We start from the raw sequence: 22,200 nt of genomic DNA on the forward strand, positions 1-22,200 counted from the left end.
GATACCCTCCTCCGGGCTGTGCCCCAGCAGTTCCCGCCCCAGACCCGGCGCACGCCCCTCGGTGCCTGCCCCATAGCCCTCACCGATAATGGTACTGTTCCCAGGACCGCCGTCCCGCTCCAGCAGCTCATCTATCAGGTCCTCCAGCTCATTCTCCACCTGCAGGGGCAGAGCGTGGTAGGTGGGGGCCAGGCCAGCAGTGATGCCCCATCCAGGGGCCCCCATCCTGGCGCCCCCCTCCCAGCTTGCTGGCCGGCCCCTCACCTGCATCTCCTGGGTGCTGAGCACCTCAGGCTGCCCAGCAATCACCACCGCGTCGCCCTCCGCCTCTCCGTCCATGATGTCGCCGTCGGCCACCTCTGCCTGGCCTGCGTCCTGGTCCTCCTCGTGGGCACCCGCCTCACCCGGCTCCCCTGGGGGCACAGTGCGATCAGGGGACAGCCCACGGATGGGGAGAGGGCATGAGGCTTCTGGGGTGCAGGGATCCTGGGAGCATGGGGAGGGGCACAGGCTGGGGGGAATTGGCAGCAGGTGATAAGGAGAGGGATCCCAGTGGAGTAGGGGGGAAAAAACTGGAGATGGATCCCGGCAGGGGGAGGCAGCAGCAGGCCGGGGGCTCACAGACTGCGGGCGAGGGGAGGGATCCCGGCAGCAGGGGGAGGCGGGAGGGAGCAGGCCGGGGGCTCACAGACTGCGGGTGAGGGGAGGGATCCCGGCCCCACGTACCCACGTCCTGCTGGTTGCTGTTGGCGTCCCGGGCAGCGCCCTGAGCCTCGCCCTCTGCCTTGCTCTTGCTGGCCGTGCTCTTGCTGCCGAAGAGGCTGCTGGGCTGGTTGACGATGCGCGACAGCGTCTCCAGGGGCTTCAGCGCCGCGTTCACGGTGTTGGCCATGTTGGGGCTGCAGGGCAGAGTCTCCATCAGCCCCCGCTCCCCTCCCAGAGCCGGGAGAGAACCCAGGAGTCCTGGTGCCCAGCTCTCCCTGCTCCAACCACCAGCCCCCACTCCCCTCCCAGAGCCAGGAGAGAACCCAGGAGTCCTGGTGCCCAGCCCCCGAGCGCACCTGGAGAGGTCGAGGCTGTGGGGCACCCGGGCCAGGTCGCTGACCAGCCCCTTCTTGAGGAAGAGGCGGATGATGTTATTCATGCCGTTGTGCTGGGTCTTGGCGGCCGCGCTGCTGTAGAAGCTGGAGGTGGAGGGGCAGGACTCCATGATGGTGCTGATGATGCACATCACGGCCTGCAGCCTGGAGAGGGAAAGGAGGGGTCAGAGCCACACCACCCCTACGCTAGAATCACCCCCACTGCATCCAGACAGGCATTGGTGTCTGCACTGGGAGATCATCCCCAGCGAGGTGCTGGTGTCAGCAGTGGGATACCCAGATATGTTCTTCCCAACAGTCAAGGCGGGGGGGGGGGGGGGGGCTGTTCTTCTCCTGCCACACAGACCCCTGCCTCTCAGTGGGGCGCAGCTGGTGAAGCACCAATCGCCCAGAGCTCCCAAAATGGGACTTGACACCCCTCTGAGGTGCATCGAGGCAGATCCCCCTGCCCCACCCCCCAAGCGACTGGCTCAGGCTCTCAGCACACTCTGGCAGCATCGGCCTTTTAAGCTTTTCTCCCCAACCATCAGGGCCAGAAACCTGAAGAGGGGATTTGGGAGCCACTGTATCATCCCAGGAGCCATGGCCTTTACCAGGTCCTGGAGCCCTGATTCCTGACCCAGCCTGTTAGGCTCCCCACTGGGCAGAGAACCCAGGGCTGCCAGCCCACACTCACCTGGCGTGTTTCTCCGTGCTCTCTGCCATGGCCAGTGCCCGACCCAACGCAGCCTTCACCTCGTTCACCAGCGCCACCTGGGCATCCGTGCCACTGCCTGCCGCAGCCAGGCTAGCAAGGAAGAGGCGGGCCAGTGCGGGGGTGTCCTTATCCTCCACGTTCTGGGTGTGGGGCAGCAGGTGGTCCAGGACAAAGGCCAACACACTGCAGTCCTGCTGGGACATGGGGAGGGGTGAGTGGGTCCCCATGCCACACCCCAGAACCCCGGCACCGAGCCCCCCCAGCTCTATCCCCCCAGACCCCACTGCCCTCCCAGAGCTGGGGAGAGAACCCAGGTGTCCGGGCTGCCCCTCACCTCCTTGATGAGCTCGGACTGGCCCACGGTATAGCTGTAGTTGGCGATGAGGGTGGCAATGCCCACGTAGGAGCGCACCAGCTCAGCCAGCAGGCGCAGGATGGTGGAGGTAGGCATGAGCGGCTTGCTGCCCTTGGCCTTCTGCTTGCCCTCCTCTGTCGCCTTGTCTCCCTCCTTGTCCTTCCGGCCCTCCCGCGACTCCTCGGGGGTAGAGGCTGCGGGGGGGAGATGGGTTAGGTGGGGGGTGCACAGAAAGGGGTCCTCAGGGAACCCGGTGGCAGCCGAGATCCCCAAGGGGTGGCTGAGGGAAGGATCCTGGGGACCCCAGCAGTATTGGGGTACAGGGGGTCCCCTAGCCCAGGAAGTCACCGTTACCTTCTCCTTGGGGGGTCCCAGACGGTGGCGTCTCAGCGGCTGTCCCGTCTGCGCTGAACACCTGGGCCTGGGAAAGGAGAGGAGGGGTCAGCGCCAGGTCACCTTGGTGTGGGGTAACCCCCCACCCCCACATCTCAGGCCCTACCCGCCCCGGCGCCGCCCGGCTGGACTCACGGTGATGGCAAAGCCGCTCTGTGAGTCGAAGTCGCTGCCCTGGCGGGTGAGGGAGCGGTACTGCTGGTACACGTCGTCACCCACGTCCGACAGCAGCTGGCTCACCTCCTGGCTGGCCGTGCCCAGCTTGGTCTCGCTCTTCTCAGCTGCGGAGAACGGGAGAGAGTGAGGCACAGCTCGGCCGGCCCAGAGCCCCGGGCCATGGGGAGCCTGGCAGAGCGGGAGGGGGGCGGGTACCTTCGTCAGGGGCGTGGTAGGCGGCCAGCGCGTTCAGCATGTCGTAGATCACCTCCTTGATGGGGTCGGGGATGACGGGCAGGGCAGACGGCTTCACCGGCGTCGTCTTCACCAGCTGCACTGCGTTGGGGCCTTTGATCCGCAGGTTCTCAAACTCGTCGTCCGATGCTCCCAAAGGGAGAGAAAGGGAAGCAAAATAGAACCCAGGAGTCCTGGCCCCCAGCCCCCTGCTCTAACCAGTAGACCCCACCCCACTCCCCTCCCAGAGCCCCGTAGAATCCAAGAGTCCTGGCTCCCAGGCCCCTGCTCTAACCAGTAGACCCCACTCCCTGCCCAGAGCCCGGGAGAGAACCCAGGCATCCTGGGTCCCAGGCCTGCCCGGTCTGGGCGGGGAGCCGGGGGTGGTATCTGTGCCCCACTTACCGGTGCCTGAGCCACGGGGGGCGGGCAGGGCGATGCGGATGCAGCCGTTGGCCACCTCGGTGAAGATCTCGGGGTTGCGGCAGGCGGCCGGGCCCAGCACACGCAGGATGTAGTTGATCTCGCGAGAGCCCAGGCTGCCCGACACCACCCCGGAAGTGGTGCTGCCCGCGCCGCTGGTGGCTGCCGAGCGCACCACCTGCAGGGGGACAGGCCACAATGCAGCAGCTGGGGGGGGGGGGGGGGCGGGCCAGGGGCACCCACCTTCTCCCTGGCATGGCCTAGGAGCACCCACCATCTCCCCAGCGTGGCCCAGGGGCCCATGAGGTGACAGGGGGCGGGGCTGGGAGCACCCACCATCTCCCCAGGGGACCCCATGCAGTGCCGGGGGGGCAGGGCCAGGAGCACTCATGGGGTCCTCAGCGTCCCCCAGGGGCCCAGCCGGCAGCTCCCACCTTCTCCATGGTGTGGCGCAGGGTGCAGGGCTCCTCGATGATGTGCCGGAAGAGCAGGGTGACCAGGGGCGTGAAGCCGTTGAAGCCGGAGCTCTGGGTGAGGCCAAGGATCATGCGGGTGCTGCGCAGCTCGGCGAACATCAGGGCGTATTTGTGGTGGCGCGTCAGCCGTAGGCAGAGGCGCAGGGTGGCGTGCAGCGTGTCAGGGTCCACCGGCACCCCCAGCATGCTCACGCAGGCCCGGATCAGCACCGTCACCATCTCCTCCGTCAGCCCCTCGAGCAGGATCTCTGCCGCCTTCGGCTCCTCAGGGGCCGCCTCCTTCTCGGGGGGCAGGGGCTCCACGGGCGCTGGGGCCTCTGGGGGGCAGAGCACATTGGGGATGGCAGCTGCCCCTCATTCCCGACCCACAGCCCCCCCGCCAGCCCGGCCCGGGCTCCCCCCAGCTCTGCTGGTGTCCCCCACTCCCACCCCGCCAGCCTGGCCCGGGCTCCCCCGAGCTCTGCTGGTGTCCCCAACTCCCGACCGGCAGCCCCCCCGCCAGCCCGGGCTCCCCCGGTGTCCCCCACTCCCACCCCACAGCCCCCCCGCCAGCCTGGCCCGGGCTCCCCCCAGCTCTGCTGGTGTCCCCCACTCCCGACCCGCAGCCCCCCCGCCAGCCCGGCCCGGGCTCCCCCGGTGTCCCCCACTCCCGACCGGCAGCCCCCCCGCCAGCCCGGCCCGGGCTCCCCCCAGCTCTGCTGGTGTCCCCCACTCCCGACCCGCAGCCCCCCCCCGCCAGCCCGGCCCGGGCTCCCCCCAGCTCTGCTGGTGTCCCCCACTCCCGACCCGCAGCCCCCCCCCGCCAGCCCGGCCCGGGCTCCCCCCAGCTCTGCTGGTGTCCCCCACTCCCGACCCGCAGCCCCCCCCCGCCAGCCCGGCCCGGGCTCCCCCCAGCTCTGCTGGTGTCCCCCACTCCCGACCCGCAGCCCCCCCCCGCCAGCCCGGCCCGGGCTCCCCCCAGCTCTGCTGGTGTCCCCCACTCCCGACCCGCAGCCCCCCCCCGCCAGCCCGGCCCGGGCTCCCCCCAGCTCTGCTGGTGTCCCCCACTCCCGACCCGCAGCCCCCCCCCGCCAGCCCGGCCCGGGCTCCCCCCAGCTCTGCTGGTGTCCCCCACTCCCGACCCGCAGCCCCCCCGCCAGCCCGGCCCGGGCTCCCCTGGTGTCCCCCACTCCCGACCCGCAGCCCCCCCGCCAGCCCGGCCCGGGCTCCCCTGGTGTCCCCCACTCCCGACCCGCAGCCCCCCCGCCAGCCCGGCCCGGGCTCCCCTGGTGTCCCCCACTCCCGACCCGCAGCCCCCCCGCCAGCCCGGCCCGGGCTCCCCCAGTCTACCCGCAGCCCTGCCACCAGCTTGAGGGGCGTACCATTTGCCTTCTCCTCCTTGGCTTTGCCCTCCGTTTCTTTGGCCTCCTCCAGGGTCTTCTCCAGCTCCTGCCCGTTGCTCTCCTTGGCTCCCTTCCCAAGCCGGGGCACCCGCAGCAGCGTCAGCATCACGGGGCGCCGGTTACCGGTCTCCTCGTTCACCTGGCAGGGGAAGCGGGGGTTCAGCATGGGGTCGGCAGGCCTGGGGATGCCCGCCAGCCGGGGGCCCCGGGAGCGACTCCGTACCTGCACCATGGTGGTGAACTGCACGGTGTAGCGCCGGCGGCCGGCGGTGAAGCGCACGCTGGTCTCGCCGGCCTTCCAGGCCGTGTCGATGGTGCTGTTGTTGCTGGCGCTGTAGCTGCACCAGCGGCCCGAGCGGTCGTCAAACCAGCGCCAGTTGTTCCCATTGGCCTGGAGATACTGGGGGGCAGAGAACCCAGCCGCTCGCAGAGCCCAGCGGATCGGGGGCGGGGGCCTCGCCTCGCCTGGGATCCCTCCAGGCCTGCACTCCCTCCAGCCCCTGGCCTGCGCTCCCCCACAGCCGCCCAGATCCCCCCAGGCCTGCGGCACCCCCAGATCCCCCCACCCACCTGGATCCCCCCACCCTCAGGCCTGCTCTCCCCCCACCACCCGCTGCCAGCATCCCTCCCTGATCCCCTCAGCCTTTTCCACTAGGGACGCTCCTTGCCCGGTGGCCGAGCAGAGAGGGAGGCGACGGGCACAGATCCCCCCGGGCAGAGCCGACAAGGCCTGTACCTTGTTCATCTGGGCTCTCCTCTTGGACGAGATGGCCGTCTTCTCGTAAAAGTCAATGAGCAGCAACACTGGGGTGATCCACCTGGGGCAGGGAGGGAAGGGCAGTCAGTCCCATGGAATGGGCCAGGCCTGCCCCTCTAGGGTGCGCCAGCCCCGATCTGGCCCCAGGGCAGGGACTGGTTGGCTCAAGGGGGTGGGGAATGGAGCACGGGCCTGTCCCCTATGGGGTGTGCATTTACAGGGTCTGAGCAGCACCCCAGGTCAGTCCTATGGGGACCCTGTCCCGTTTGCCCAAGATGCAGGGAGGCTCAGGGAACCCTCTAGGCCCTTACTTGGGGGTCTGCACCTCCTTCTGCTCCTTGGCGGCCTGGAGGCAGGGCTGCACCACCTCCAGCAGCTTGATCAGTACGTTAAGGACACCGCTCGACTCCACCACGCGGGCACACGGCAGCTTCAGCTCCTGCACAGGGCACATGAGAGATGTGGGGCGGGGCCAGTGGGTTGGCTCCGCCCCCCAGACAGCATCACCCCCTGCTGGAGGGGACGAGCGCCGCTTGGAATGGTTAGTGCTCGATTTAGGAAGCCCAGACGCGCCTCAGTTTCCCCGACGTTTTGCACGGCAGGCACTTGGGGTGGGGGCGAGGGGGGGTTTCCCCAGCTGCAAAGGGCTAGCTGAGGCTGACCCCGAGACGATGACAAACCAGGCTTCAGAGGGAGGGCGATTCCCCGCCCTGGAGCAGTGGCAGGTAGTAGATGGGGAGTCTCCCTGGGAGTTGATGGAGGGTGGCTGGCTCTGGACTGTGCTACCCCCAGGTTTCCTGCACTGTGGGTAATACACCAGCCACGCTGGCAGTGCAGCCAGGTATCACGGCCCAGTCGAGTCCCCGCGGAGGGTCACAGGCTCTCCCAGGAGCCTGGCTCGGTGAGACCCGCTGGGCAGAGCATGGGTTGGGAGGGAGCCGGAGGACAGAAGCCCAGGGGCTCAGTCTGAGGCGGCTGGAGGCCATGGGGCCGGCCCTGGATGAGGGGGAGGCCCCCCTTGGGAGTCAGGCACATAGGAAAGGGGAGGCTGGGAGCTAGGACTCCTTTGTTCTCCTCTGAGCTCTGGGAGGGCAGTGGTGTCTAGTGGTTAAAGCAAGAGGGCTGTGAGCCAGGACTCCTGGGTTCTCCCCCAGCGCTGTGGCCTCACCTCGAATAGCAGGGTGAGCAGCAGGATGCGGGTGGCCAGGTTGGCAGCCTGGGGCAGCGTTGCCATCTGGCTGATCCACTCCGAGACCGTCTTCGTGTCGCTGGTGGTGAGGGGCAGGGCTGCCTTGATGAGCACGTCGGCTGCTTCCCACACCTGGGGAGGGAGGGGGGACACAGGCAAGCATCAGACCCTGGGACCCACGCCGCCAAAGTGACCTGTGCCCAGGACCCACACAGCCCCCTCCATGGGTACCGGCCCAGGACAGATGCCTGCAGTCTGGCTGGGGCAGGGCTCCTCACCTGCTTGACCACTTGCTTGAGAATGGTGTCGCGGTAGGGGGCCCCGTTGCGCTTGACGGCCGTCATGATGAGGTCACAGACGCGGTACACGGTGTCCGGCAGCTCGTCCAGCAGTTGGGAGCAGCCGGGCAGCATGGCGTCCGTGAAGCCGTGCAGCTCGGCCGGGTCCAGCGGCTGCGCGTCCTCGAACTTCTCCAGGCACTTGGCCTCCTCCTCCTCCTGCTTCTCCCGTGCCTTACGCTCCTCTTCCTCCTTCCGGCAGGCTGCCTCCTGCGCCGGGGGTGAGGGGCATGGGGTGAGATCTGCCTGCCTGCCGGATTCCCCCCCGCTGCGCCCACTGCTGGATCTCCCCCCAGCACTGCCAGGCCTCCTACACTGTATCCGCGGCACCCCACAGCCCCCTGCTATCCCAGCCCTGGGCGGGTCTGTTACCTCCGGGGACTCGGCCCGCTGCTCCATGGGGATATCCTGGCCCAGCGACATGGCGATGGCTCGCATCATCTGGTCCTCCTCCGACATGCTCAGGTCCTGCAGCACAAGCCACAGGGCAGTTGAGGGGTGGGCGCCAGGCAGCCCCAGAGGGAGCTGGGGGGCAGAGGGGCCGGGTGGGGGGGACCCGGAGCCGGGCCACAGGGTGCTTACCCGTACGACCCCACCCACGAGCGGCGGCGGGTGGGTCAGGAGGTACTCTGTGGCCTGCTCCATGGTGCTGGTGTTCAGCAGGGCCTCCATGGCATGTTCCCGCGTGAAACCCATGTCCATCAGCTGGGAGAGGGAGGCGAGCCTCAGCAGGGGCAGAGAGAGAACCCAGGCGTCCGGGCTCCCAGCCCCCCGCCACTCCCCTCCCCGAGCCAGGAGAGAACCAAGGCATCCTGGCCCCCAACCCCCTCACTCCCCCACCACTCCCCACCCCGAGCCAGGAGAGAACCCAGGCATAGTCAGTCCAGGCTCCCAGCCCCCCTGCCCTGGCATCACCCCCTACCTACCTGCTGCAGCTGTTGCTGGTTGACCTGGGGCTCACGCCGGGCTCCACCCTCCTCCTGCCCTGCCTCCTCCTCACCACGCGCCCCCTCCTTCTCCTTTCCCAGGCGCTCGCGGATGAGGGGCTCGCCCCGCAGGATGTGGCACAGGATGGCTAGCATGGACTCTGCCATGCGCCCCCCGTACACTTTCAGGGGCTTGCGGTTCCACAGGTTCTTGATGCAGGTGAAGGCCGCCTGGGGGCAGAAGGGGTTAGTGGCACCTCCACTGTTTAAAGGTTGGATCCCCATCACTGCTGGTGCCCACGGTGGGATCCCCCCAACATCAGCTGGAACTACTGGTGTCAGCAGTGGGATCCCCCATATATTCCCCTCACCCAAGAGCCACAGCATCTGACCTGACGTGCTCTCTCCTGCCTGTTTCCTGAGTGGGGCCAACAGGGCTCCATGGCAGTGGGTGGTGGGGGGCAGGGAGCCTCACCCCTTCAGTAGCAGGAAGTATCCCCCGTACTCCCACTGGTGCCACAGCACACCTGCCCAACCCCAGTAGCTGGGGCATATGGCCTGGCGCCATCTCCTCATGCAGCTGCCCCCTGGCATGCCAGAGACTAAGCAATGAGCCTGGTGGGGACGGGACACCAACCAGCCTCAGCACCCACCTTCTGGGTCACCACCAGGAAGCGCAGGGCGCTGAACTGTGGGTAGTTCTGCCCGCCCGGCAGCTTGGCGGGCAGAGCATGGGGTGACTCCAGCACCGTGCTGGGGTTCACCATCTTCTCCACCAGCATAAGCCAGGCGTCCAGGAACTCCCCTGTCCCGTCCGGCAGGTCCGGGTGCTCCAGCCCTTCAGCCACGGGGACCTTGCCCCCCATGGAGAGGGCCCAGTTGAAGGTCCTGGGGTGTGGGGGGGAAGAAGAGGAGAAGGGCAGGTTAATGGTCTGCTGGTCTCTGTTTCTGTTCCAGGCTGGGATCCCCCCACCCTCAGGGGAGCAGAACCCAGGCATCCTGGCTCCCAGAGCCCCTGCTCCAACCACTCACCCCCACTCCCCCTCCCAGCACCCCCGCTCCGACCACTAGACCCCACTCCCCCTCCCAGCCCCCGGCACCGGGGACAGAACCCAGACACCCCAGCTCCCAGTCCCCCTGCTCCGACCACTAGACCCCACTCCCCCGGCACCAGGGACAGGAGTCAGGCATGCGGGCTGCCTGGGGCACTCACTCGAAGAGGGCGTTGTGGCCGCCAGAGCAGAGGAATTTTTGCAGCATGAGGTGGTAGGGATACTTGCGCTCGTCAAACAGCATGGGCGACGTGAACCCCACGGAGCAGATGAAGAACGTCAGCCTGCGGGGGGCGGGAGAGAGGTCAGCCCCACGGCAGGGAGCCCAAGACAGTCCCAGACCCCCCTTGCCGGGCAGACCAGAGCCATCTCCCTTCCAGCCCCCGCACCCACGCCCTCCGACACACACCCCTGTGACAGTCTATACCATTATGAGCCCCACTTCGTGAACCTGAGAGATACTATCTGAAAAGTCATAATCTGCTGAACATCACAGTCATGGCGAAACAGGTTCGGTAACACTGCACATGAAATTGAGAAATTCTTATTGAAACAGGCTGTAATTCTGCGTAACGCCCGGCCATCAGACACAGCCTCACACCTCATGCCCAAAAGAGCCGGCTTGTCGCTTGCACCCCAGCTAGGGGTGACACTGGCCTCCACCTCCCCTCTCCCTGCTGGTGACACCAGCGAACACCCGAAGGATACTGAACTAAGGGGGAGGGGGTCCCAGGCTGGATGGAGCCCCAACCTGCGACGTGTACCACGCGCGCGGGGAGACAAAAGCTCCTGCTTTTCACACTCACCGGAAGCGGGGCGTGGGGGTGTAGGGCGGGGGCTGCCAGGAGAGCCCCTTGGTCAGCAGCTTGGTGAGGGCCGACGCAGTGGAGCGGGCGGCCGGCGTGGGGGCGGTGGTGGTGCTGGCCGCATGGTGGCTCCGTCTCTGGCGCACGGGGGAGCCCACACACAGCTTCACCAGCAGCCCAAACAGCTCAGCCAGAGCGCGGCCCAGCCGGGACGAGGCTGGGGAGGGCATGGGGTGGAGGTGAGCGGGCAGCCAACACTGGGCATTACCCAAGGCCCAGAGTCCCCCGGCACGTAGGATTTGCCATCCCTCCCCCCGGAGCTGGGGAGAGAACCCAGATGTCCGAGCTCCCAGCCATCACCACCCCACCCAGCTCTAACCCACCAGTCCCCACTCCCCTCCCAGAGCTGGAAAGAACCCAGGGATCCTGGCTCCCAGCCCCCGCGCTCTAACCCCCAGACCCCTGTCCCCTCCCCGAGCCAAGCAGAGAACCCAGGCATCCAAGGCCCGTTCACATCGCTTACCCGACAGGAGGGGTTTGATCTGCTTGATCCTGGCTGCCATGGCTGGTGTGATCTTGGCTTTGCCCTTGGCGTCGGCGGTGCTGGGCTCGTCCGTCTCCATGGGGGCCAGCGCGTCTCCGTCCAGGCCGATCCCCTCCAGCAGGCCCTGGGCCGAGGGCTCCACGCTCCCTCCTGCAACTGCCTCCACTTCACCTTCTGGGGGGGCGGGGGGAGATTAGTGCTGGGCAGGGCTTGAGCCCTGGACTAACCAGGAGCCCCCCAGACACTGACCCAGTCCCCAAAAGAGCTGTTCATGCCAGGATCCACTGGACTCCACTGCCCTCCCAGAGCCAAGGGAGACCCCAGGAACCTGGAGAAGCTGAAGCGAGCCCCACTACGGCACCCTGTCCCCGAGTCCGTACCTGCTTTCTTGGCTCCCTGGGGGGCGTTGGGTGCCGCCTTCTCCTCCTTGGGCACCAGCTTCTGCATGTCGGCCTGGCCAAACTCACAGCCTGTCGGCAAGCTGGGAACAGGGACGAGGGGGCATCAGGCCCATGGGGCCGCCCAACCCGGTACCTCCACGCCACTCCCCAATCAGACCTGTGGGCCCACCCGGACCGATACCTCCCCCGCAGCCATATCAGACCTGTGACCCCAGCCAGGACCCCATTTAACTCCCACCCCTTAGTGTCTAGCCCGATAGGAGCAAAGGGGCAACTGCAGCTGACTCTTTGGGGCTGCCATGGGCCCGGAAGTAGTGTCTGGGTGCAGACAGGGGCTCTGGTGGCACACGGGGGCTCTATGCGGCCAAGCTGGAGCAGCATGTGTGTGTGTGGGGGGGGGATGGCAGATGGGCTCCCCAGGCCCCCTCAGCCTTGGTTGGGCCCCCCGTACCTGTTGGGGGTGCAGAGGGACAGCAGCACGGTGCTCTCCCACACCAGGGAACAGTACAGCTGGCTCAGCTTGCTGAGAACGCTCAGGCCCAGGTGGGAGCCCCACTGGTTCACCGAGATGGCCCGGATCTCACTCTGGAAGAGACGGTGCCAGGGGCTGAGCAGAGCTCTTGCTGAAGACTTGGCCCACCGCCCGGCTCAGGCGGCCCCACCGCCCGGCTCAGGCGGCCCCACCGCCCGGCTCAGGCGGCCCCACCGCCCGGCTCAGGCGGCCCCACCGCCCGGCTCAGGCGGCCCCACCGCCCGGCTCAGGCGGCCCCACCGCCCGGCTCAGGCGGCCCCACCGCCCGGCTCAGGCGGCCCCACCGCCCGGCTCAGGCGGCCCCACCGCCCGGCTCAGGCGGCCCCACCGCCCGGCTCAGGCGGCCCCACCGCCCCCAGCCGCCTGCCCGCCGGCTCACCTGGCCCACCCGGCAGGTGTGGACGAACATCATGATGTAGGCGTGGGCGGCCGTCAGCGCGTGGAGTAGCGGCGTGGCCTGTGCCGACAGGGTGGCGTCGGCTACGTTGCCCGCAGAGGCCAGCTCCCGCAGCAACACCGAGCCGCCTGGCGCCTCAATGGGCCGGTGCAGGGGCTCCAGGGAAGAGAGGATCGAGTCGAGCTGCAGCAGCCCTTCCTGGAGAACCTTGGGCTCGTGGGAGAGCGTCTGGAACAGGGAGCAGGGTGAGTCCGGCCTGCCACCCCCCTGGGAGCTGGGCCCCTTCCTGCCCCTCTTCTCCCAGTGCCTCCAGATCTGGGTTCCAGCCCTGACTCCAGGGACATGGCCAGCTCCGTGCCGGGGTGGGAGTTGCAAGGTGCCACGAGTCGCCCCCTGCTGCCAGCTGCCCTCTGCCTACCCTGAGGGCAAACGCTGATTCTGCTGAACCAGCTGCATCATGGGAACCAGGGTGCCCACGGCACCCCTCAAAGTGCAGCGGGCTGTGGTCCCACTTGCATTCCTGTCCACCCCCAGCAGGGTCCCGGCCTCCACGTGGAAATCCCCCTCAAGAGCTCGGCCTGGTTTCCATGGAGTTCCACAGGACCACGTCCCTGCTGGAAAGGATCTGGGGTGCCAAGTACTAACAGAGCCCCAGGAGAGTGATTTCAGAAATGCGGGACAGACCGATTCCCACCTGCTTTGTCTCCCCCATCCCAGATCCAATAGCCCAGTGCCCGGCAGCCCCAGGCAGCTCCCCCGACTTACCAAGATGGATTTGCAGACGCCGGCCACAGCCTGGCAGGCGGCCGAGGTGGGGAAGTCGATGGGCAGGTTGGGCAGGCCCAGGATGGTGACCAGGGGCAGCAGCCCCTTCTGGCTGACAAACTCCTGACAGTGGTCGTCCGTGGTGTTGTTGCTGAGAATGGACTCCACGAACTTCATCTGGGGCAGGAAAGAGGAGGGTCAGCCTGGGGCACAGTCACCATGCCCCCCTCCCTCCATGATCTCCCCGCCCCGTCAGCCTGCTACACAATCTCCCTCCCCCCCCCCCCCCCCAACCCACTGTGCTCAGCCGAGAGAAGACTTAGAAGGGATGGGGACCAAAGGGTACTGGGAGATGGGGAAAGGTCTCTCGCACAGATGAGCTTGGGGGGGCGGACGGGCCCGTGCGCGTGGCAAACGGTCCTGACTTTGTGCCCCCATCCCCTCCATGGCGCGTGGCACAGATGCTGGCCCCATCACAAGACTCGCCATGTGGATGGGGGGCCCTACAGATTTGGGAGCCCGCCCCCGGGGCTATAACAGGCCAGTGGACAAAGCGATGCCCAGGCTGGGCAGCTGGCCAGGGGCCCCACGTCCCCCCAACCCTGCCCAACTCACCACATTGAGAATATAGTCCATGAGGGGGATGGGGATTCGCTCCTCTGTCCCAACCACCCTGGAAGAGGAAGGAGAGCACCCGAGTTAGCGCCCCCCAGTTAGCGTCCTGACCAGCCTGGCACTGAGGGGCAACGGTGGGATCCGGAGCCCCCAGCATTGAGATCGCATGCCCATGCAGCGTCTAGCTCCAACGCCCACCCATGAGTGGCTGGGTCACTGCCATGCCTGGAAACGTGGCAGGACCAGATCTGCCCCTGCCCCCACCCCAGGCAGGACAGAAGCTTCCAAGTTACTCTAGGAGGGTGGGGGCAGGCCCCAGGGCTGGGATGGTCCTAGCCTCCTCCCTGGGGAAGCCACCTACCCCAATCGTGCCTCAGTTTCCCCCTCCTTCCCTCCACAATCATCAAGCTGGAGATCGCTTAGCTGCGCTCTGGTGGCAGAGCCATTGGGGCCTAATTCACCATGTTTGGTTAGAGCAGGGGGCGGGGGCTGGGAGCCAGGACTCCTGGGTTCCCTCCCAGAGCTGGGAGAGGAGTAGGGTCTCTAGTGGATTAGACCATGGTTGGGCTGGGAGCCAGGACTCCTGGGTTCTCTGCGAGTGGAGCTGTGAAGACCAGTTAACCCTTTCCCAACACGAGCTCGGGAAAGACAGGCGACTGGCCCAGCTGCCAAAGGGCTCCCCCGGGTCTAAGGGGGTGAGGGCCAAGTCCGGCTCCCCCTAGCTGCGGGGGTGGCACTCACTGCTGGCTGGGCTCCGCCTCGCTCTGCTGGGTGGCATTGAAGCTCTGCATGGCCTGCACCTCCTCCTCCTCCTCGTCTTCGCTGGAGGCCTCCTCGGCCGCGTGGGTGGAGCGGGGCGGCGGGGCCGTGGCCGTGCCGTCGGCCTTCTGGATGGAGGGCTTCTGGCAGATGTACTTGGGGTCCCGGCCCAGGTTGCAGATCTCCTCCAGCAGCTATGGCAAGGAGGAGATGGCGCAGTGAGCCGGGACCGACAGCAGAGCCCAGTGCCCGATGCCAGGGCGGATTAGGGCAGCGGGGGAGACCCATCATGCCAGGTGCTGCACAGACGCCATAAGAGGCCCTGGCCCCAGGGGTTGACGACCCCAGCGTAAGGTTGGACAGACAGAAATGGGGAGGAGACCCGTCCCTTGGGATCCCAACTGTCTCTGGATCGGCCTGGCCGGCATGTACAGAAGCGCTCAGACTGGGGGCAGGATTTGGGGGGAAAAGGAGCGGAGGGGCTTACGATGATTTCAACTAACTAGGTGATACTAGTCAGATGGCTCCTCATGGTGGCCTGAGCCCAGGGTGGGGCCAGAAGGGACTGGTGGGGGGTGCATGTCAGAGCCATGTACTATGGACTCATGACGACCAGCGCTGCAGGACGGCACTGCCGTGCCCTACTCCTCCCCTGCACCGCACAGAGTGCGGCCCCCAGCTGCCCGCCCCCTCCAACACCGCAGGCCAGGCGAGTCGAGGGCCAATGGGACATGGGTGGGGGCAGATCCAGCCTCCCTCCCCCTCCCCCACTGCCAGAGGGCCCAGGCCCCTTCCCTACCTTGATGATGGCGGTGGTGGCATCCGTCTTCAGGGTAGGCTGGTGCCTCATGAGCTCATCCACGGCGCTGCCCAGGTTAGAGGCAGTGTCCCCTGCAGGGTAGGGCAGGCTCAGCACGCGACAGGAGAGCCCCAGAGCTGCCAGCCTCCCATGCAGGCCAGGGCACCCCCTTGTGGCAGGGCAGCTTGTCAGGTCTGGCCACAGCGGTGGGGGAGGTGAGCCAGGACTCCTGGGTTCTTTCCCTGGCTCTGGGAGGGGACTGTGGCTTAGTGGTTATGGCAGGGAGTCTTGGGTTCTCTAGCAGTGTGATCTTGGGGAAGTCCCTTCCCCCAGGAAAGCATCCGATGCCCATGGCCAGGATTGTGCCAGGCTTAGAAGCCTGGGCATGGCAGGTGAGCACCCCCCCCCACCCCGGTACTCACCCAGGGGGTCGGAGCTGCGTCGGCGCCGCATGGCGGGCAGGTAATCCGGGGACAGCAGCACCTTGAAGAGCCGCTCGAAGGGCTGGCACTGCACGAAGGACTGGAGGCCGCGGGCGTTCAGACACAGGGCGCTGAACACGTTGGGGAGGGAGCCCAGGACTTCCCGCGTGGCCGGGACCTGCCCGAGGGGGGAGAGAGCAGAGTCAGCCACAGGGGCGGGGTGCTGGAACTCAGCTGCCCGCCCCCACACCCTCCCAAGAGACAGGGGGACTGGCCGGGGAATCAGACAACCACCCCACAGCAGGGACTCCGCCAGCCTCCAGCAACTAGCTCACAGCACACCAGGCGGGTGGGTCAGTCCCCAGCCAGGGGAGGGGGCGGCCCCCTGCGGCCTGCGCAGCCGGGAACGGAAAGAGCTTCGATCCTAGCAGGGACCCACAGCCCGCCCCAGTCAGCCAGGCAAGGGCATGGGGCAGCCTGGGCTCACGTCTTTGATGAGGAGGGCGTGCAGCATGACGTCCGTCAGCCCATTGTCCTGCAGCGAGGAGAGCAGCGAGGGCTCCTGGAACACGAAGACCGTCACCACCTCGGTGGCTGCGGGGCGAAGGAGAGAGCACAGTGGGTGAGCGATGGCTGTCCCACTCCTCTCGGAAAGACGCCCCCAGCTGGGGCCCTCCCGGACAGGAAGGAGCTGGGCCAGGGATCAGCTACTGTGGGCAGCCACCCGTTTGGGAAAGAGCCCACGGAAACCACTCTCGCCCACTTTCATGCTTCAGGGCTTCAGCCAGGGGTCTGCAGGAGGTCAGGAAGGAATTTCCCTCCCCTCATGCCCAATAGGGCTATTTATTCCCCCCCCCCCCCCCCACCTTCCTCTGAAGCATCAGGGAGGGTGGAGACAGGCCATCCGACAGCCTGGGCTGCTCCTGAGAACCCTCTTTTAGGGGCCTGGCTCAGCTGTGGGGTGCGGAGATCAGATGGACAGGGAAGCTAGACACTCCTGAGCTTCACCCAGCTCGTCCCCTGCGCCAGGCGCTGTACGTAAGGGCACCCTGGTCTCTGTTCGACTCCGCACACTACCCTAACTCACACAAGCAGCAGGCCGCCCGTCCTGTCCCACTACAGCCGGGCAAGGGCTTGCCACGCTCTAGGACAGTCCGTCTGGAGGCGGCATCACGAGGTTGGGCTGGGGACACTGGCTAACCCCGCTCTAGTTCTCGGCAGCCACAGATCTCACTTCAGCAGGGTCGTTCCCCCATTTCTACCGACGGGGAACCTGACCCCTTGGGGCCTGCCCAAAGCAGCCAGGGGGCCAGCTACCTGTCGTTGCCCAGGTCCGGCGCCCACACTTCAAAGAGAGCACCAAGACCAACCCCAGGTCTGGGAAACCTGCCCTAGAGTTGCGTCGATTTCCTTGAGCCAGAGCTGCTGGCTGGAAGGGGAAGTTGGACACACTAACGAGAAATCCCACGCCAATTGAACGGGGATCGGAATCGACCGTCCTGCAGAGCCGACCCATAAATACTTCATCCACACACACAGACAGAGACAGGGATCAAGTCACCCCGCAGCCTGCTTCGTTAACTCCCGGTGTTGCTTGCTCAGGCAGGTTTTCCAATGCTTGAATCCTTCTCACGGCTCATCTCTGACCCATCCCTATTTATCCACATCCTCCTTTAATAGTGGGCACCAGAACTGGAATCCCAGCCGCGGCCTCACCAGGAGTTCAAATAACCTCTGGGCTCCTCCAAGAATGCCCCACCATTCCCCCCTCCCGGATCACGCCAGCCCGCTAGACCAGGCTCTGCTCCACGGACAGCGCGGCGGATTCGCAGACGCAGGGTGGGCTGCAGTACTGAAAAGCAGCTCTCCAGCGGGACGGAGCAGTTGCGGGATGAGAATCAGGACCAGAATCAACCCCCCTCTCCCCTGAAGGGGACTCTGGAGGACATCGCTCTGGAGGAGGGGGCGCTGCAGGTTCCCCCTGGCCCTGTCCCGTTACTTACCGAGCAGGAAGAGAGATGGGCCGTAGTACTCCGCATTGCTGATGACATGCTTCAGAGAGGTAGGCAAGGAGCCATCCATCACTGCGAGGGGAGAGGGGCCGTGAGACACAGCAAGGGGGGGGGTTACTCCCCTTTGTATGGGGAGAAAGGAGGGGGGCTGGGAGCCAGGACTCCTGGGTTCTCTCCCTGGGGGAGGGAGCAAAGGAGGAGAGAGGCAGCTCAGATCCTGCTCCCCCCGCAAGCCCACCTGCTGCAGCCCATCCCTCGCCCGCCACCGGCGCCCCCTCACCGTGGCGAATGCCGTCCGAGAAGGCGGGGTCCTGGATGGCCTTCTTGAGGAAGTTGAGCATGGATTTGAGGAGGGCGGCTCGCTGCGGGATACACTGCACGCCTGCAGACAGGGAGAAGGCAGGGAAGGAGAGGTCAGCACCCGGGCCACTGCCCCCCACCCGCCCTGCCCGAGCCAGTGCACCCACCGCTGCGGGGGGCGACGACAGCACTGGTCGCGCTGCTGATGCTGCAGCTGGGGGCAACGGCACTCGGCATCCTCGCTTCTGCCACCACCACCACCGCCGCTTCCGGCCGGGGCTCTGCCGAGGTGGAGGGGCCCGGGCTGCTCTCCATGGCCACGTCTGACACTGCAGGGGGACACAGAGCATTACACGCTGGGAACCACACGCACCGGGATTCCTCGGCACCACAGGGCTGCCACCTCTCTGGGGCTGAGACCTCTGGGAGTGGGGGCTATGGGTTAGAGCAGGGGGCCAGGAGCCAGGACTCCTGGGTTCTCCCCCCAGCTCTGGGAGGGGAGTGGGGTCTGGTGGGTTAGAGCAGGAGGGGCTGTAAGCCAGGACACCTGGGTTCTCTCTCAAGCTCTGGCAGGGTAATGGGGGCTATGGGTTAGGGCAGGAGCAGGGCTGGAAGCAAAGACCTCTGGGAAGCTCTTTCACTTCCAAACCCCTTCATCTCCTGGGGCAGGAGACCTGCAGCTCAGTCAAACCCAGGCCAGCATCCATCTCCACGAGGCTTCGGCCGCAGTTTCGAGCCCGGCCGCAGACAGGGCAGAACCGCTGGGTGATGGGTGGGATGGGGGACGCGAGAGGGGCCTAGGGGCCCAGAGGGCGCACGGCCCAGCACCCCACAGTGCTCTGGGACATTTCCAGTTACCTTCCATGTCCGTCTCCATCTCCTCCCCTTCCTGGAGAGGGGCGGTGGGTGGTCTCTGGATCTTTGGCTTTATGACGAAGGGGCACTCCCGGCGGCACAAGTCCACCTCGTGCTGGGGAGAGAGCAGGGCATTAGTGGGGGCCAGGCGGGGGGGAGCCACGGCCGGCAGGGGGCCGGTTACCTCTAGCCGGTAGATGAAGATGGAGAGGCCGCTGTGGGACTGGAAGGCCGCCATGTCCAGGTTGGTAATGAGATCCACCACGCGGACTGCCCGGGTCACAAATGTGATCTGGTCCTGTTCGTCCCCCAGGAACTTGATCACCTGGTGTGGGGGAGCAGCGAGATCCCTGGTTACGGGGTGCGCTGAGGATCGGGGCCACACACTCACCCAGCGGGGCTTTGAAATCAGCCCTAGTTCAGCCCATTCAGTGTGAGGGTGAATGCCAGTGGGGACAGCCGAGACCACCACCCATCCCATCCGGCCTTGCAATCTGTGACCCTGGGAACGCATGGATCTGCCTGGGGGTGGTGGTGGGGATTCTCCAGCTCCTGGGGTCTTCAGTTCAGGCTCTGGGACAATCTCCAGAGAGGGCAGAAGTCCTCTACACCCCAATCCCCTGGCCACAGCCTTTCCAGTGAGCCAGCCAGTTCTCTGCCCTCGGGCCAGATGGGAGCTGGGGCCCCCTGGAGGGGACAGGCCACATGTCCTGTTCCCACTACCCCGAGCCAGCCTGATCAGAGCCGACGCCCTCTAGAGGACAAAGGCCCTCTCCCCACATCACCTTCAGTAAGGCCTCCATCATGCCGCAGGAGACCAGCGCTTCCCCGCCGGCGTCGTAGCTGGCCAGGTGGTAGAGGAAAGAGAAGAGGGCCGTGGCGAACTGATGAGGGTACGGCTCCATGGTCGGGTCTGCAAGGGACATCCTGGTCAGCCTTTCACCTGTGTCTACCCTGGCCCCACACCCTGCAGCCCTGCACCCAGCTGCCCCCTGCTCACCGATCATAGCCTGGATACAGTTGCGCACCAGGACCGGCAGGAAGCCGTGGTAGGAGGCGGTTCCCGTGCAGTCGATGATGCTGCTGAGTTTTGGGGTCCTCTCCAAATGGACAATGGAGGTGAGGGTTCTCAAGGAGGCCGCCTTGATGTCCTGCGAGAGGTGACGAGAGGTGCGAGATGCCAAGCCGGGCCCTGGCTTCCCAGCACCCTCAGGGGGAAACTGAGGCAGCCCAGGGATCAGCCGCCAAGGCCGTAACACATCAGCGGCTGGCTAGGTTTCCCTCCCACATGAGCGGAGCTGACAAGCACAGGTGCCCCGAGAATCCTGGTACCCCAACTCCATGGGGTGACCAGCTATCCCAACCCCCCACCTGGGACGCTCACCATGAGCTGTTTGTCCGTTATCTGCAGCACGTCCACCAGCTCCTCTATCAGGCCGTTGTACAGGATGCTGCTGGCCGACTCCTGCAGGGCGTTGGAGTATACTGTGGGCACAGAGGGGCAGCGCATCAGGCTAGACCGCGTAGCTGGCAGGGGGCCCAAGCCAGTGGCAGCTGCCTCGGATCGAGCAGGGCCACTGGGCAGCAGTGCCAGGCTGCGCAGGAACCAGCCACCAGTGGGCACAGCGGGTGCCAGGCTCCGCCCTCCAGGCCGAGGGGGCGGAGCCAGCCGGGACCATCAGAGGCCCCCTTACCTAGGATGGAGATGGCATGCAGCCGGGCCTGGACAGCCTGCAGCCGCTTTCTGTGGTTGGAGAAGCCGTGCGCCAGGCGGATGTGTGTGAACAGCAGCATCTGGAGTGGGGCAGGGAACAGTGAGTATTGGGGGTGGGGGGCAGGATTACGGTACAGCCTACAACTGCACCCCACCCTTCCCAGCTCTGCACAGCCCCCCTGCCCCACCCACAAGGCAAGAGGCTCCCCCCAAGTAGCTTTTAATCAATAGATAGAGTGAAAACTGAGGCAGAGAGAGGAACGGGCTCTCCCCCACAGTCAAGTCAAGCTGCAGATAGAACCCAGGAGTCCTAGCTCCCAGGACCCCACCTCTGACCACTCGTCCTCAGGGATAGAGCCCAGATGTCCTGGCTCCCAGGCCCCGGGCGATGCCCCAGCACTGACCTGCTTGTCCTTGGGGATGCTGTACATCTTGGTGAGGGATTCCATGATCTCGGAGGGGCTTTCTGAAATCTACGGGAGGAGACCAGACGAGGCGCTCAGCACTAGGCAGCTTCAAACCCGTGTACAACACATGCTCCCCGCCCGCTCCGGGCCCTAGGCCTTACCTTGTCCAGCTGTTCTATGTGGATGTAATGCAGCGTGTTGCTGGTCGTCTGCAAAGAAAGAGGGCGGGGGCATTAAGGGACGGCTCTGCACGGGGCCTGCGGGTGGGAATGGGGAGGGGGAGCTGTCCACTGCTGTGTCTCCCCACACAAAAGCTAGGAGATGTAACCCAGGAGTCCTGACTTCCAACCTCCCCAACACCCACCCCTCCTGGCACCAGGGATAGAGCCCAGGAGTCCTGGCTCCCAGCCCCCTGCTCTAACCAATAGACTCTACTCCCCTCCCAGAGCCGGGGAGAGAACCCAGGAGTCCTGGCTCCCAGTCCCACCTCGCTCTAGGGGGCATGACGGGCCACAAGCTGCTGAGGGTGGTGGGTGTCCTGGCACCGCGGGCACAGCTAAGGAAACCTGCCCTTCCCAGATGACTGCTGACAGCTCAGGGGCACTAAGGACAGAGCTTGCAAGCCAGAGCCAAGCGGGGCTGGGCTGGGCCCCGGAACTGGCCTCATTCCATGGCCTTTCAAGCTACGATCCCCCCGCTGCCCCACACGGGGGTCTCCCCCTAGAGGATCAGCCCTCCCCGGCCGGACACTCACCCTTTTATCCACTTTGACCTCGGTGCCCAGATCTGCATAGAACTCAAAGTGCAGCGTGGTGGCACTGGGTGGGTATTTCTACATAGAGAGCACAGCACGGGGCGGTCAGAGCGCTGCAGGGGACGGCCTGCCCCTTCCCAGACCGGGGAGAGCCCCACCCCCTGCCTAGCACCAGCAGCTACCCCCGGTATTGTGGTGATACTACCCCGCTCCTCTCGCCTCTCAGAGCTCCCCCTCAAGAGGGAAACTGAGGCAGGGAGCCCAGCAGGCTGAGCTGGGACTAGAAGCCAGGAGTCCGGAGCGCCAGCCTCGTGTTCGAGCCGCCCTGGCAAGGCGCTGTGAGCTGCTGTTTCAGGGAGGGGAGACGGAGCAGCTACCATTACAAGGAATCCCATCTTAGAGCCATGGAGAGAACCCAGGAGTCCGGTCCCGCAGCCCCGTTTCCCACTCACTAGACCCCACTCCCCTCCCTGTGCCAGGAATAGAACCCAGGAGTCCCGGCTCCCAGCCCCCACTGCTCTAACCCACTAGACTCCAGTCTCCTCCCTGTGCTGGGGACAGAACCCAGGCGTCCAGTAGAGCACAAGTGACGTCGGTCATACTCAATGGAGGGCAGCACTGGGGGTCCCCCAGGAACTCA

General features: G+C 66.1%; 1 protein-coding gene across 8 annotated transcripts in view; it reads right to left on the reverse strand.

The window, feature by feature from the left end:
• The window catches only part of HUWE1 (HECT, UBA and WWE domain containing E3 ubiquitin protein ligase 1), a 59,112-nt gene that overhangs the window by 16,081 nt on the left and 20,831 nt on the right, over positions 1–22,200 (reverse strand). For 4 of the 8 annotated variants that reach the window (XM_073321499.2, XM_073321502.2, XM_073321498.2 and 1 more), the window contains 45 exons: positions 21,561–21,638; positions 20,968–21,015; positions 20,804–20,872; positions 20,380–20,479; positions 20,070–20,170; positions 19,686–19,836; positions 19,471–19,598; positions 18,870–19,010; positions 18,689–18,800; positions 17,998–18,159; positions 17,811–17,912; positions 17,522–17,602; positions 16,006–16,112; positions 15,519–15,696; positions 15,097–15,188; positions 14,280–14,491; positions 13,539–13,596; positions 12,924–13,100; positions 12,141–12,386; positions 11,681–11,814; positions 11,209–11,309; positions 10,808–11,002; positions 10,285–10,501; positions 9,640–9,762; positions 9,080–9,314; positions 8,427–8,657; positions 8,083–8,205; positions 7,873–7,968; positions 7,441–7,710; positions 7,142–7,294; positions 6,285–6,412; positions 5,953–6,034; positions 5,440–5,616; positions 5,196–5,355; positions 3,793–4,151; positions 3,341–3,536; positions 2,918–3,085; positions 2,681–2,826; positions 2,507–2,573; positions 2,132–2,346; positions 1,777–1,991; positions 1,062–1,244; positions 727–899; positions 265–413; positions 84–159 (listed from right to left, as the gene is read on the reverse strand). In XM_073321499.2, coding sequence (XP_073177600.1) covers positions 84–159; positions 265–413; positions 727–899; positions 1,062–1,244; positions 1,777–1,991; positions 2,132–2,346; positions 2,507–2,573; positions 2,681–2,826; positions 2,918–3,085; positions 3,341–3,536; positions 3,793–4,151; positions 5,196–5,355; positions 5,440–5,616; positions 5,953–6,034; positions 6,285–6,412; positions 7,142–7,294; positions 7,441–7,710; positions 7,873–7,968; positions 8,083–8,205; positions 8,427–8,657; positions 9,080–9,314; positions 9,640–9,762; positions 10,285–10,501; positions 10,808–11,002; positions 11,209–11,309; positions 11,681–11,814; positions 12,141–12,386; positions 12,924–13,100; positions 13,539–13,596; positions 14,280–14,491; positions 15,097–15,188; positions 15,519–15,696; positions 16,006–16,112; positions 17,522–17,602; positions 17,811–17,912; positions 17,998–18,159; positions 18,689–18,800; positions 18,870–19,010; positions 19,471–19,598; positions 19,686–19,836; positions 20,070–20,170; positions 20,380–20,479; positions 20,804–20,872; positions 20,968–21,015; positions 21,561–21,638 — 6,715 coding nt within the window. The remainder of the gene's footprint in view (positions 1–83; positions 160–264; positions 414–726; positions 900–1,061; positions 1,245–1,776; positions 1,992–2,131; positions 2,347–2,506; positions 2,574–2,680; positions 2,827–2,917; positions 3,086–3,340; positions 3,537–3,792; positions 4,152–5,195; positions 5,356–5,439; positions 5,617–5,952; positions 6,035–6,284; positions 6,413–7,141; positions 7,295–7,440; positions 7,711–7,872; positions 7,969–8,082; positions 8,206–8,426; positions 8,658–9,079; positions 9,315–9,639; positions 9,763–10,284; positions 10,502–10,807; positions 11,003–11,208; positions 11,310–11,680; positions 11,815–12,140; positions 12,387–12,923; positions 13,101–13,538; positions 13,597–14,279; positions 14,492–15,096; positions 15,189–15,518; positions 15,697–16,005; positions 16,113–17,521; positions 17,603–17,810; positions 17,913–17,997; positions 18,160–18,688; positions 18,801–18,869; positions 19,011–19,470; positions 19,599–19,685; positions 19,837–20,069; positions 20,171–20,379; positions 20,480–20,803; positions 20,873–20,967; positions 21,016–21,560; positions 21,639–22,200) is intronic. The other 4 variants (XM_078850227.1, XM_073321501.2, XM_073321504.2 and 1 more) reach the window with 3 other exon arrangements.

This window comes from Lepidochelys kempii, chromosome 23 (assembly GCF_965140285.1).
Source record: "Lepidochelys kempii isolate rLepKem1 chromosome 23, rLepKem1.hap1, whole genome shotgun sequence".
Taxonomy (NCBI): domain Eukaryota; kingdom Metazoa; phylum Chordata; order Testudines; family Cheloniidae; genus Lepidochelys; species Lepidochelys kempii.